Source organism: Alligator mississippiensis, chromosome 5 (assembly GCF_030867095.1).
Source record: "Alligator mississippiensis isolate rAllMis1 chromosome 5, rAllMis1, whole genome shotgun sequence".
NCBI classification, from domain to species: domain Eukaryota; kingdom Metazoa; phylum Chordata; order Crocodylia; family Alligatoridae; genus Alligator; species Alligator mississippiensis.
In genome coordinates this window covers 174,976,343-174,990,077 of record NC_081828.1, presented here as the reverse complement: position 1 = coordinate 174,990,077, position 13,735 = coordinate 174,976,343, and the positions used below count along the sequence as shown (strand labels likewise).

General features: G+C 39.1%; 1 protein-coding gene across 2 annotated transcripts in view; it reads right to left on the bottom strand.

Annotated features, from left to right (window-relative positions):
• The window catches only part of HEPACAM2 (HEPACAM family member 2), a 47,298-nt gene that overhangs the window by 27,448 nt on the left and 6,115 nt on the right, over nucleotides 1–13,735 (bottom strand). For both annotated transcript variants that reach the window (XM_019497780.2, XM_059728997.1), the window contains exons 3-4: nucleotides 13,290–13,574; nucleotides 6,830–7,126 (exon numbers count right to left, since the gene is read on the bottom strand). In XM_019497780.2, the coding sequence (XP_019353325.1) occupies nucleotides 6,830–7,126; nucleotides 13,290–13,574 (582 nt within the window). The remainder of the gene's footprint in view (nucleotides 1–6,829; nucleotides 7,127–13,289; nucleotides 13,575–13,735) is intronic.

Genomic DNA, 13,735 nt, shown 5'->3' with positions numbered 1-13,735 from the left:
AGAAGCATAATATCACATAGACAGACCAAGCGACCAAGTCTAGGCTCCATCCTGTTGCCACTGGTAGGGCACAGACCCCTGGGTAGGAGTCTCAAACCATACAATACCTACAGCCAGCACATTTATCATTAATTATAATTATTCAATGTATTATTAATAATTATATTGTTGTTTATTGCATTATTTGTGTGCACATGCTCATGAGCACTGTGACCTATTCTGGACCAACTTCCTCCAATACACTTGTCATGTCTACTGGAAGACTATGTCTATAATGAGATAGATTCTCCCCATTCTTTCTAAGTTTTAGGGCATGGGTACACAAACAAGCTATGGCAAGGTAAAAAAAGGGGTGGCAATTTCTGATGGAGACAGAGGGATATAAAACAGATACCTTGTGATCCTGTGTTCCCTGAGAATAGATAGCACCACAAAAAATTGATTTTTGGAGGCAGCTGATCATCCCAGGATGCTAGGAGGGGACACAGGGGGTGGGGGGAAAGACATGGATGGGGGATGAGCAATGTTACTGGCCATCTGTGTATTCTTTTGTGGCTTTGGTTCATTGTGCTAATGTGTTTGTGTTGCAAGCAGTGTCAGAGGATTTGTGCATTGGTACTGGGGGTAAACGATGACTCCTTCCCCCACCCCCCCAGAATAGAGAGGCTAAGAAGGGAAAGTGTTAGCAGCTTGTTAAGGCAGGAAAGTGTTTACAAAAATTCAGAATGCCACTGTGTAAGCAAAGAGTCAGCACTGAGAAGTTAGTTAGAGCAGTGTCAGAAAGAGATAGCCTGAGCCACAGAAAAAAAATGGGTCTTATCAGAGAGTTCAGAGAGGGACTGAGAGTAGGGGCTGAAGAGCAGGGCCCAGCCAAAGGTCATGAAAATACGGAAAGCCAGGGGCTCTCAGGCTGGAAGGTGTGAGAGTCAGAGTCAGTAACTTGTGGCCCAGGAGTGGCCAGGAGAGAGTGAGACCAGATGGGTCCAGAGGCTCAGAGTGGAGCCAAGAGAGAAAGAGAGAGATCTGATGAAAGGTCTGACTGATTAATGTGGTGGAGCTACTTGTGGTGGGGAGGGGGGTCATCTCTACAAAATGCCACATGTTGCCACCCCAGGGAAAGGGCGCCTGAAAACCTTAACTCCCACTGCCTTGGAGGTCACCCTTTGATGGGAAAAGGCTAAGCTAGAGGGAGCATACTCTGACAGGAAAACTCTTGGAGAAGGTTAAGGAGAGAAGATGTGTGGCTTTGAGAAGGCAACCCAGGCATTTGCACTTTGAGAAGAAAGGACTGCTGAAGAAGCAGCCCCTGCAAGGAGCTAAGAGGGGACTGTCTGGATCAACTCCAGCCCAGAGTGTTAACAGATAAATGGATGGACAGCTGAGACCTGTACTGCATCCTTAAGTTTGGCAAGTAGAAGATAAGATGGTGTACTATATCACTAAAAAAGGGATGGAGGCCTAGATGGCAAGGGCCAGGGCCCGTTGGCAAAAGCCAGCCATAGTGTCAAAAGTAATTCCATGACATGAATTAACCTAAAGAGGGTTGGGCTCCTCTCTTCTTGTCTTTCTGTTTTGCAGGATGTGGACCACGACTATAGCACCAGGAAGTTTGCTTGGTATGCAGAGAAAAGTGTGCATAGTAATTGTGTTTGGCTATTGCTGTAAGTGGTTGTGATATTAACTGTGCTAGACTATGAATTGTAAAGCAGAACTTCTTGATAGGTTACAGAGTATCTGTGGAGTGGCTACAGGAAATGGTGCATTGTGTGGAGCAAGACCTCCAGGGCCTGAAAGAGTTCAGCCATGCCAAAGATAAAAAAGGCTGAATTGACCATTTGTTTTTGTTGTCATCCTTTTATTTGTTTTTGTGTTGCTTGTTTTGGTTTGTTTGTGCTAGATATGTATTTTAGGCTTTTTATAGTAGGAGCAGTAATGCAATGTAGCTTTATTAATTCCCAGAATTTGTGCAAAGATCAAGAACAAGGAGTAGAATGGTGGAATCCCGATGGAAACCAGGCATGCCGTTTGCACGGGAAGGGCCTGACCCTTGGAATTTCTATAGGCTTTTGCACAATGAGGGGCACTGTTAGTGCTATGATAGCACCAAGCATCTATTTGGGATGACAAGGAAAGCATTGTCCATTGTACACAAGGTGTAAAATTCCTGGGAACATGTTGGATCCAAAAAGATTCTGACCGTGGAATGTTTCTCTGGTTTAAACAGCTATCTTGACAATCAGATGAGGCACTGATTGATGTGTGGGATGCTACCTGGAATGCTGAGTAAAAGGTTTAATAGGCATCTTGGGCTGTACATTCCCTGGCCGCAGTATGGGAGGCCTGTTTAAACTTTATTAGCTAAAACTCGGTTGCCAGGTTAGGGAATATTGAGGCAAAAGACTGAGTCAGAGGGGTATGGGTAACATTTGGACAATGATTAAGGGTTCGTCACAGTGTCCAGTCCATTGGAGCCCCGATCATGAATGCCATCATATTTTTCCCAGGACAACTGGTGGAGGTCCTCCCCACAAATCTCATGAGCATTCTAGGTAATTTCCTTGATTATGCTCCATTTATGATGTGAAAGTATAAGATCTTCATGGAGGGTATTGATGGCTAGAAAATAGTTCTTAGAGGTTTGCTTTTGGGAATTGGTTTGTAGGTAAAGTAGACATTGCATAAGATCAATGGTCTGGGGGAAATGGCAAGGGTTAGCTGATTTCTAAAAGCCTGTTTGTGACAAAGTTTCCTTCAAGGCCCACTGTGTCTGACACAGGCACGCCACAAGCAGACACAGGCTGGGAAATTGAAGACATCTACCACACTGTTCCATAGCATAGATAAGGGACTCTGAAGCATTGCAGCATTGGCACCAGTTCATGTGTGCATGTGATGGGTTTGTGACACAGAGGAATATGCTGACAGGACATAACATGGAGAGTCATCAGAGTGGTAGAAAGAATACAAAAAGAGGGATTTCAGAACAGCAAAGGGTCCTGATAGGGGAACCTGAGGCCACTTTGGCAGAGGGCATACCACCAGCCCATCTCAGCTACCATCACTACTGCCCTCAAATAAGACACACACCTTATTTTGGGAAGGCAGAATGAAATAAAAAAGATGTTTCCTGTCAAGGCTGAATGCTGACTGCAGCAGCTGTGGCTGTGAGAGGGTTAATACTGTAGCTCTGACCCTGAAGGGTGAACTCTGTCTTGTCCCTTCCTGAGGCTGGTAGCATCTTACAGCAGTGTCTTCATGGTTGCTTCTATTCCAGTAAAGAAAAATTGGCTTCCTTGCTTAACACATGCACCCCAATTTTGGAAAGTTGAGTTTTGGGGAAAAGGTGTATGTGGTATGTGAGTAAATATGGTAATTATCACAAGAGTAGCTGACAAACTATAAGCCCCCTTACTATTTGACCCCATAGCAGAGGCATAACTAACACGGTTTTCATCCTGGATAAAACCCCTGCATCTTGTGGGGGTTCTGAGAGCCAAAGAGCTGCTGTCTGTAGCTGCTATGATGTCCATACACCTGGCTGCTGTGCTGCTGCATGAGGTTGAAACTACCTAGCACAGCATCCAGGTGCATGGACAGTAAGTCAGTACCCAGGCCTAGTGCCCTGCTCATCTACCTTTTTTAAATGTTACTGCCTGACAGCAAGTTAGTTTTGTGCCCATGCCCCAACTTGCCTTGGTAAAGGGAGAGCAGTATAGTGGAATTGCTGAACTGTTTATAACTGTTTTCTGTTTTAGGTTTCCCGATCCTAACTGGACATATATGTATAGCACCATATGGCTGAATTTTGGCCCTTGGTGCAGACAAGCTAGATAAGGTTTTCTGAAACCCCTAATCTCATTGTTTAGGGCTGTGAAAGTCTTTGCCCAGACTCACTACCTTGAAAAATGGGATAGGAGGGGCACAGCCATACCAGCCAAAGTACTTGCTTAGACCTTAATCCATCACAACTCCCATTGATCCCTGTAGGAGCTTAGCCTGAGTAGGAACTTCTGAGTGAACTCATGTGCATCAAATTAATTGGGTATTCTTATATTTAAACTTCAGTCCTGCACTAAAACAAAATTTTCATTGATGTTAATAGGAGTTTTACCTGAATTAAGGAATGGAGAATGATGGCAGGTATTAGACAAATGAATCTTTTGAAATAGGAAAATTGTATAGTATAGGAAAATCTAGATATCTTCTATTTAAAAAAGTGGAATACACTGCCTCTAAATTGTCTTTTTAAAAATTTATGAAGTAATTTAATATATTTTAAATCAGGAAATATACACATTGATTTTTAATGTTTTAGGTGCAACTAAACATAAAATATGAATCATATGGACAGTTCATGTTTCAAAAACATCTCAGAATGTTTGCTTATTATAGTAAGAGCATTCACTATGCATTTCAGGTGTCAGGGTTTTCTTTCACTAACAGGAAAAAATGTCATTTCTATTCCTAATGTAAAATAACAGCTCTGTTTTCATTTTCCCTTTTTAGTCATTACAAGGTTTTTATTTTTAAGCCTTTATGGTAACATTTTAACTTATTTTCCTTGTGGGCTGTTTGAAACCATGGAGCCTTCATTTGTGATGATTGTATTAAATCCATCTGAACAATAGGCACCTGCTGCCCGTGTTTATCTTAATTATAAATGTCAGAGCTCTTTGTCCTGTACACGCAAAACAGGGTTGTTAAACTTTCTAAAAGGCAACAGTCTCACATTGTATTGTATGTTAATAACCTGACCACATCTGAAAAAAATATTGATCTTTAGTAATTAGTTAAAAAATGATTAACTACTCGTACAATATGTTGTTCTAATTAGTCATAAAGAGACATTAGAGAGAAATGTTAAATTGCAGCAAAAGCCTGCTTTTTTCTGGAAATTTTCTGAATTTCTTTGTGTTTTTTTAATTTTGGCATAATATAGGACAGGATATAAATCTGTCACAAACTGAAAGTAAAGATGAATTTCTATGTACCTTGCAAAAAACTTGCACAGGGCCACCTGAAAGAAAAATGACATCTACATAGCTAAGTAAGTACAGGCAGTCAGAATCCCAAGGCTGAATCAAATCACTCTTCACAGGTTAGGTTAAACTGTGTAGATTGAACTGATAAGCTAGTGAACAGGCATTCACTTTTGATTCTGGAAATGCAGCCACATGTCTGCACTGGCCCACACCAGAAGCTGCCTCCCTGCTCAGCTGGAGCAGACAGCTTGGGCCAAGGCTAGCCTACCCAACCTGAGGTGGGTGGGGAGGGGCTACAGGGGAGGTGCTAAGCATCCTGGGATGCTGGGGGACTGGGAGTTAACTTGAATCTGGAGAGGATCTGAGGCAGAAGTTCAATAAACCAATTTAACCTAAATCAGTTAGTCTGATACCACATCCATCAAGGTTAATTTAAACTGGTTTTGGCCATTTTGAAAGCAGTTTATGTGCACTGAACTTCTGTTATCTTACAGATTTGAACCAGTTTACAGTCACTTATACTGGTTTCTGTGTAATTTCTGTCCCTAGCCCAGATGTCTTCAGAAACCATTGAAACCATCAGTTTTTTAGCACTTCAAAGATGGTAATCAGCACACATGAAATTAATACCCTCATTCTAACAGCAAATTTTAAGGAGGCCTGCAGACTTTAAAAACAAACCAAAACTGTACTTTACAGGAAGAAGCAGCGTGTTACTTCAACCCAGCTTTACAGCATCTGTACAGATCGAGTGCTTCAGCAGGGCTTTTTGGTGCTTTTATCTAAAGCTGATTCAATCAGCTATTACATAAAAGTGCCAAAAATCCCCACTAAAGCATCTGATCTATACAGACATCAGGCAATCTGGGTCCAACTAACATGCTGCCTCTACTGGGCATGTGCTGAGTTCAGCATGGGAGCATGCAGAGTTTAAAGTGCTGTTTTAATGCAGCCCATTTTTCCTGGCCATTTTCCTGGTCATTCTAGTCATAATATGCATCATCTTGTTCATAATGTTTGATGGCCACTTTGCCTCTACAGCATTTATAATTCATGATTAAAGAGAGAGAGAGAAAGAGAGAGAGAGAGAGAATGTGTCTTTGAACAGAGTCTGGGTGCCCTCCATAGATATTCAGTTTGAGGTCCCAGTTCAGGGTTCATTGTAATTATAATCCTCTTTCTCCCATCATTGTTTTTTTCTAGTCTTACAGAAAACTCAGAGAATACAAAAAAATTCAATTCTTCATTAATTGGTTATTGCAAGGTAGTGCTGGCAAGCAATGTTGTATCTTTGCTCAGAGGGCAAAGGCCCAGATCCTCCTTCACTGTTAATTAGGTTTCTTAAGACTGTAAAGCAGTATTTTCCAAACTTCTAAAGTCACTGAAACCTCTGTACCATTTCTGCTCTGGACCTCTTACCCCTATCCTGAAGACTGACATGGAGCCAGGCAACCCAACCCAGCTACTGTGGAGCGCTGCCTCCTGGCCTGTTCTACCATTACCCCCAATCTCTTTTTGCAGAACCCCTGATGACCTATCATGGATCCCCAGGGTTCCACAGAACATGAAAACCACTGCCTTAAAGGATCTGGACTCAAGTGCATTATACGATAATCTTGTGCATTATACGATATATTGAAACAAATAGCAAAATCCCTTCCACCTGATTAATGCTAAGATTTCAGCTTCTCAAGTATTTCTAAAAAGAAGGAACTTCAATGTATCAGGATGGTGTATTAACTATTCATTAACTAGCAGTCCAGTTGATTTGTTCCCCTGATCTGAACACTACATTTATATGCTATATTCATCTTGGATTTGCAATTTTATATATTTAATGTACTTACCCACAGAAGTAATTATCACTGTAAAATGAGTTTCATCTCGTTTCCCAGTCACGTTATTGTAAGCACAGCACATATAATCTATTGTCCTCTGGGTCACTTTACCCGATGGAATTTCCAGATGGGGGCCATATTTGATAACATAGGTGGCATTATCAGCCCTTTGAATCCATGAATAAGTATTTGGTGGATTGGAATCTGCTGAGCAATCAAAAAGAATATCTTCTCCTACATCAACCGTAAACACCTCTCCAACTTTCAGGCCTTTATCTGAATTAACTGTAAGTCCATAAGGCCCATCTGTATTAATATGAACAAGAAAAATTATTATAATGGAGAAAATAAAAGTTTACATATATTTTTTATTTAATTTTTTTAAGAGCCAGACTTTGCCTTTCAATTTGCTCCCATTAGGTTCAATTATTTTGATTTCAAAGGCCTCAGATTCATTCAGTTTGACATGTAATGGTCTTAGCTCACAACGTGACCACTTGACGTTGATTTGCTAAGGTGAATTTCAACCATGTGCAGAGAAACAGCATAAGGCCAGAATGCCTGCATACTTTTTATTCTCTCAAAAGAACCTTAGGTAGAACTGAAGCAGTGTTGGAAGAATGGTGTATTGAAACCATATGCCTTCTTTTCATTCTCTGCAATGGAGTACATTTGACCCTTTATACTTAAATACAAAGGTTACTGGGATAATCTATTTCTGTTTACTTGTAAAGATCATTAAATTGGCATTGACATATACCTATGTAAACATTTATTGTAATACTTGTTATACAATATTTACTTATGAAACTATCCTACCCTTAGTAAGACATAGCAGGGTGTGTCTCCCATACCCTCAGACAATTTGTTTTTCATAAATGACCTTTAAAGAAAACTTTAACCTTTCCCTCTTTTTACTGCATTTCAGGTATTTCAACATTTCCTGCAATAGCAAACCCATGTTTGGCCCTAACTAGAAAAGGCTTAGGTAAAAGAGAGTTGTCCAGCTACAATGTATCTGTTAGTCAAAAAGTCCAGCAGCTCAATATTTTATGGTGTTGTCCTACATCTGCACAGTAGAATAAAGAAAACCAAATGTATTGGATTATGATAAGAATATTTCAACTGCTGTTTTAGCTAGATTATGTGAGACCATTATTACTTCTCTTAGTTTTTTAAATGTAAGAATAAAATCTTGCTTTATAAGCAATTAAGTATAAGAAATATAATAGAGGATGCAGCAATGGAAACTTGCCTCTCTTGGAGCAGCTTCTTAGTGTACAGAAACCAGATTATCGCCACATTGTTTATCAAATATCATAAGGTTCAGATGAGAAACTAATGCTCATAACCCAAATAGTGACAGGTGCTGAGCCACAAAGCAGTATTCAAAGCAGATGTTAGACATATTTTTACTAATGAACCTTGGTTCTATTATTCTACCAAGCTACTGCTAAATTACTCTTACATTATGTTATAACAAAAAGATTGCTAAATCAATAATCTGATATATCCATATTAGCAGGAATAAGCAAACAACATATCTATTTTTAGTGTGCCTCTTTGGAAGCAATAACATAAAAATAACCAAGAAATGAGCAGCAATTTGTGAAGCTGAAAATTCTGTAAGGTTAGCTAGACTTTTGGCATAATTCTGACTTCCTTTTCATCACTTACCAGGAAAATGTCTTATACATTTTGATTTATGGTGTTCTTATGAGATTGGCTTATCTCTGAGGAACACACAGGCAAAGAAACTATAAGCAATGTAAAACTAGCTGTTTTATAATTTCCCATTTGAGGAAGAATTTAAATAAATTACATTGGTATACACCCACCAGAGAATGAAAGAAATACCATGAATCGAGACAGCCCACTTTTAGCCTTATCTTGATGCCACAATACAGGATTATTTAGCTCTCTTTCCATTATACTTAGTATTAAGGGAAGGCTTCTCTCCTTCCCATTCTAATCAAGACTATAGATTACAACAGTTTCTTACTTGGGAAGTATAAGAAAAACTCACTTTGCATTGCATCAGTCGTGCTCCAACTTCATCTATTAGGTGACACTAGGACAAAAAATGAAGCTCTTCTATGCTTCTGAACTTGCTATCCCTACATTGTTTCCACCGTTTTCTGTTCCTAGGAAGTCTGTTTACTACATCATTATAAGTATTTCTGAATTTAGATGAACTCTCCACAGTCTGCCTTTCAGCTTCTTGGTTCCCATTCTTACTGGCCTTTCCTTTGCAAGGCCTTCCAAAAACCTAGCACCTGATAGGGGATGAAAAGCCAGGCAAATTCTTTTGTTGGGATGCACTCAAAGCAATGCTATTTTTCTGTTATATGCAATAAAAATGTTCAAAATGAATTAATTTTAAGACTCAATATGCTATTTTGTGCTTTTTGGTACCTTCTGACAGCTGTTACCACCCAGCCATTCACTTTCCCTGCCTTCGTGATTTTATTTTCCAAAACAGATTGTATTTCTATTGGTAATATAGTCAGTCTTCATATGTAGTCACTGAATCCAACCATACTTAGGAATATGGTATTAGAGTGTTCATTAAGCATCTTTTCCTACTTCCAAAAAATATAATGGGAGGGTTCCCATAGTCTTCAATTGAATGAAACTAGACACTTTGCTAATATCCGGCACCACAATGCAGTGCACCATCATACTGATCATAGTACTACATAAATGAAAAACACTAACATGATCATTACACTTCTGTATAAGAAATTTGAAAATTCCTAGGATGTGCTAGAAAAGCTGCTTTAAAAGTGGTAGCTAAAAGACAAAAAACCCTGAAAACTGTGGCAGAGGCTAGTCTGATTAAACTGACTTCAAAATTTAATGCAGGTAGTGAGACTACTAAATCTAATAAGGACATTAGAAAAGCACTGTGACATTACAATACAGTGCAGGCTGGTGTATGAATCCAGACAGCTACATTGCGTGGTCTCCTTACTTGATATGCAGTGTCATGAGACTCTAATGTGCAGTGTAGTGCTTTTCAAACATGACAGCAGGAGCAGATTCATAATTTCATTTAAAGCTATTTTAATCTGTATTTCAGACATGGTTTCTTAGATGCAGAACAAACTGGCAACTTCTCTTTAGGACTAAATGGGTGTGTATACATGTCACCATGCTTTAGTACTTCCAAAAGGAACAGCTCAGTAAAGTACAGCTCAGTAACCACTTGTACTGCACGGTGCATGTGGCACATGGTTAGATTTTCCCACTGTGTCGCCATAGCGGGGTGCTAAAATGGAAGAGTGTGCTGCTATGGCAATGTAGCTGCTGATCACGTGTAGACTCACATGACTGCTACGTCACCGTAGCATGCAGCACAGCAACGTAAGTGACATAAGGCAACGTGCTGATGTGTTCCATTACGTTTATCTCTCAAAGAGTGCAGCAGCTTCTGCTACAGCAGCCATGCAAGCGGACTTATCAGTTCTCTCCCTTTCTTGTAATGATTTTTCTGAATGAGGTGTTTACTTGTTAAGCACTGTGAGATGCATTATTTTTAGAATTAATAGACAAATAGAATAATATTCACATGTAACATCGACTGAACCAAAGAAGCTTTTGATTAAAAATAATTCCTTCCTTGGTTCACTCAATTCTTATCCTCAATTTTAGTATCGTTCCTGGCAGAAATGAATCTCCTGCTTCAGCAAAGCCTGTTTAGTAAATGACGTGTAAAATAATAAATCACCTCTTCTGAGTAACAATTTACTGCTCTGTGGGAATATTTCAGATCGCTCCTATCATCATGAGACTGTTATCCATGTAGTTTCTGAGCAGATGGTAGGTATTTACTGTGAGTGACCTTTTTTATCACTTACAGAAACTCCCTGCAGCACTGGCATATGGTGCGTACAGACCCTGGAGCCTGTACTAGATTATTATTGACAAGTGGTAGCTAAAAGACAAAAAACCCTGTAAACTGTGGCAGAGGCTAGTCTGATTAAACTGGCTTGAAAATTGAATGGAGGTAGTGAGACTACTAAACCTAATAAGAACATGGAAAGAACTTCAAGTACTGTTCTTTCTTGGCCACTGGCTAAAGATTTACGCAAATATTGCAAAATATGATATTAATTTTTTTGGTAAACATTTTGACAGGTAGCTTGTTAATTTTTCCATTATGCTTTTGAGAAACATAAAACCCCAAATATTAAAAAAAACCCAGTATCAAACATTTTGATATTAAGGTAACTTTGATATTTTAAAATTTTACAAGAATAATTGGTTTTAATTTTTTATCAGCTTTAAATCAGGCAAGAGGTAGTACAATACTTTATTCTGAAATATAGCCCAGCATGCAGAGAATTGCTGCCTGAACTTGAAAAGATATCCATGGAATAATCCACTTGTTTTCATGAATAATATAGGAGCTGCATATAAAGGCTACTTCCTTCTCATTGTGGTTACCAATGCAAATATATTCTTTGGAGGTTAGTAGATGCTGAAACTAAATACAGTTGTCATCTATCAGAATTTGTCAAGGACTGAGATATAAATCAGAATGGAAGCAACATATGAGATATGTATCCCATGTTACTATACTGCAAGAAGCTTGTCATGTTATTGTGGGTTTCAGCTTTGCTGTAACATTTTATTTTGTCATCTTTCTGTTTATCTTTCATATTCATTTTTTATTAAGGCTAGAAAAGCAGCATGGACAATGAATTCATGCATGTGTGGCCCTTGATCTAAACCTTTTTGTTCCTAAAAAAAGTATCCAAATCAAGGATATACAAGTGCAGCAGTGCACATACTGCCTTTGAAAACCTGTTCCCTTATGAAAGCCAGTTTGTTACTTTCTCACCATAGACAGTTAATAAACTGCTAGAACTGGTCATTTCACTTTAGGGCTGTTATAGGTCCTCTGCTTGGTGTGGGTAGAAACACAACTTTCTCCTCAGCTCCTACATATTATTTTTATAACTCCAATTTAAAAAAAAGCCAGCTAAAAGTCCCTTTATCCATGTTTGCTATTAATATACTCTTCACTGGGCAGAATTGGCTCTCTTTCCTCAGCTCAGTAGGGTGGCTGACACTGAAGGATGGATATATAATTCACCTCTGCATGTCATTAAAAATACTGGATTAGAAAGTCAGATATGGCATAAAGAAAATGCAATGTACACAGAATCACAGAAAACTAGGGGCAAAAGGGGCCTCAGGAAGTCATCTAATCCACTATCTAGAGCAGTGGTTCCCAACTCCAGGATGTGACCCAAATTAGGTTCTCAGGGGCAATGCCAGTGGTGCTGCACAGAAAAGATGAGCTGTGCTACCTGTTGGGAGCTCCCCCACCCTTGGGCTGCCTCTGACACCACACTCCGCTCCCAGCAGCGAGGTGCATAAAAAAAAAGGTTGGGAACTACTGATCTAGAACAATATTAGCTTTTGGGGGAATCTTTGTAACACTGGTATGGTGATAATGAAAATCCTCACCTCCAACACCTCAAAAATCAGTAAAGAATTTTTCATCTGTGAATAAATGTACTGACTTGGAGACAGTTTAGACAAATTGTTGGTTTTATTTTAAGTGGATTACTTCTTTCATATCAGTGTCCTTTATCAGTAAAGGGTTTGCCATTATCCAATGAACTGCATAACCTGCTTAATATCGTCATCATTTTTTTCATATTATTACTGGTCTAATCTAGGCCTTTATCCTAGGATTGCATTTACCTTTTCCATGGCTGCAACACACTGGTGGTTCACAGTCATCATGTAATCAAGTAGCATACCTAGGTCCTTCCCCCTCAGTCTTTTCAAACTGGTAAGTCTGTATCTTATAGCAGAAATTCTTGGTATTATTCCCTAACTGCATAACCTTACATCTTATACTGCTGAATTTCATGCCATTCGTATTGCTCCAGTCTGCAAGGTTATCCAGTTATTTCTGTATAGCATCCTGCTCCTCCTTCATGTTGATGATACCTCCTAACTTGGTATTTTTGGCCAGTTTCTTAAGAACATATCCACTTCTTGTGCTAAGGTGACTAATACAAATAATAAGCAAGATCAGTCCTGAGACCTATCCTGGAGAAATTCCTTTAATTAATTCCTTCCAGCCTGATATTAATCTTTTTAGCACGACTCATTGATTCCTCCCTTTTATCCAGTTTCTCATGTACTGCACAATTATTCTACTGGTACCCACCCTGCCCAAGTTTGATGGCCTTTTCATTTTGAGGTGTTTGAAATTCAGACCTGAATTCTGCAGCTGAAGCTAAGCTTTAACAACTCCATAAAGTTTAGTATGTTCTTTATTAAATTATTATGGAGCAGTACAGCTGGCTTATTAGTCTAGTCTGCTTTGAGTGGAAACCATCATATAAACACAAATTAAGTGCTTTCTTCCTATTCTACAGTTAGCAGTTGTCTCTCTAGAAAGCTCAGTTAGACAAAAGTATTCATGAATATTTAATATACTCACAATATATAATTGGTGTAATTATCTCACTTTCCATCACACTGACAGGGTTGGTTGCCAAACAACTGTAATTTCCAATGTCTTCTTTCACAACGGGAACAATCAAAAGTGTGTCATTGTTTGAGGAAAAGGTGTAACTAGGGCTGACATGGATAGGTTTCCCATTTTTCATCCACTGGTAAGCTACCCTTGTCCCTTTTCTCACAGTACATGTTAGTGTAATGTTCCCCACATACTCCACTGCCCCTGAAGAAGGTTGGGTATGTACAATTGGCTCTGTGACAGGAACTGTAAGATAGAGACATGAAGGGTTATAAACAAGAGTTGTCATTTAGAATATCAGTAGATCTCCTTTACTGCCCAGGTGATATAAATGACATTTACCTTTTTTTAGAAAGTGTTTACACTTCAGTTTTTACATTCTTAAAAGTTCAAAACATCATCTGGTG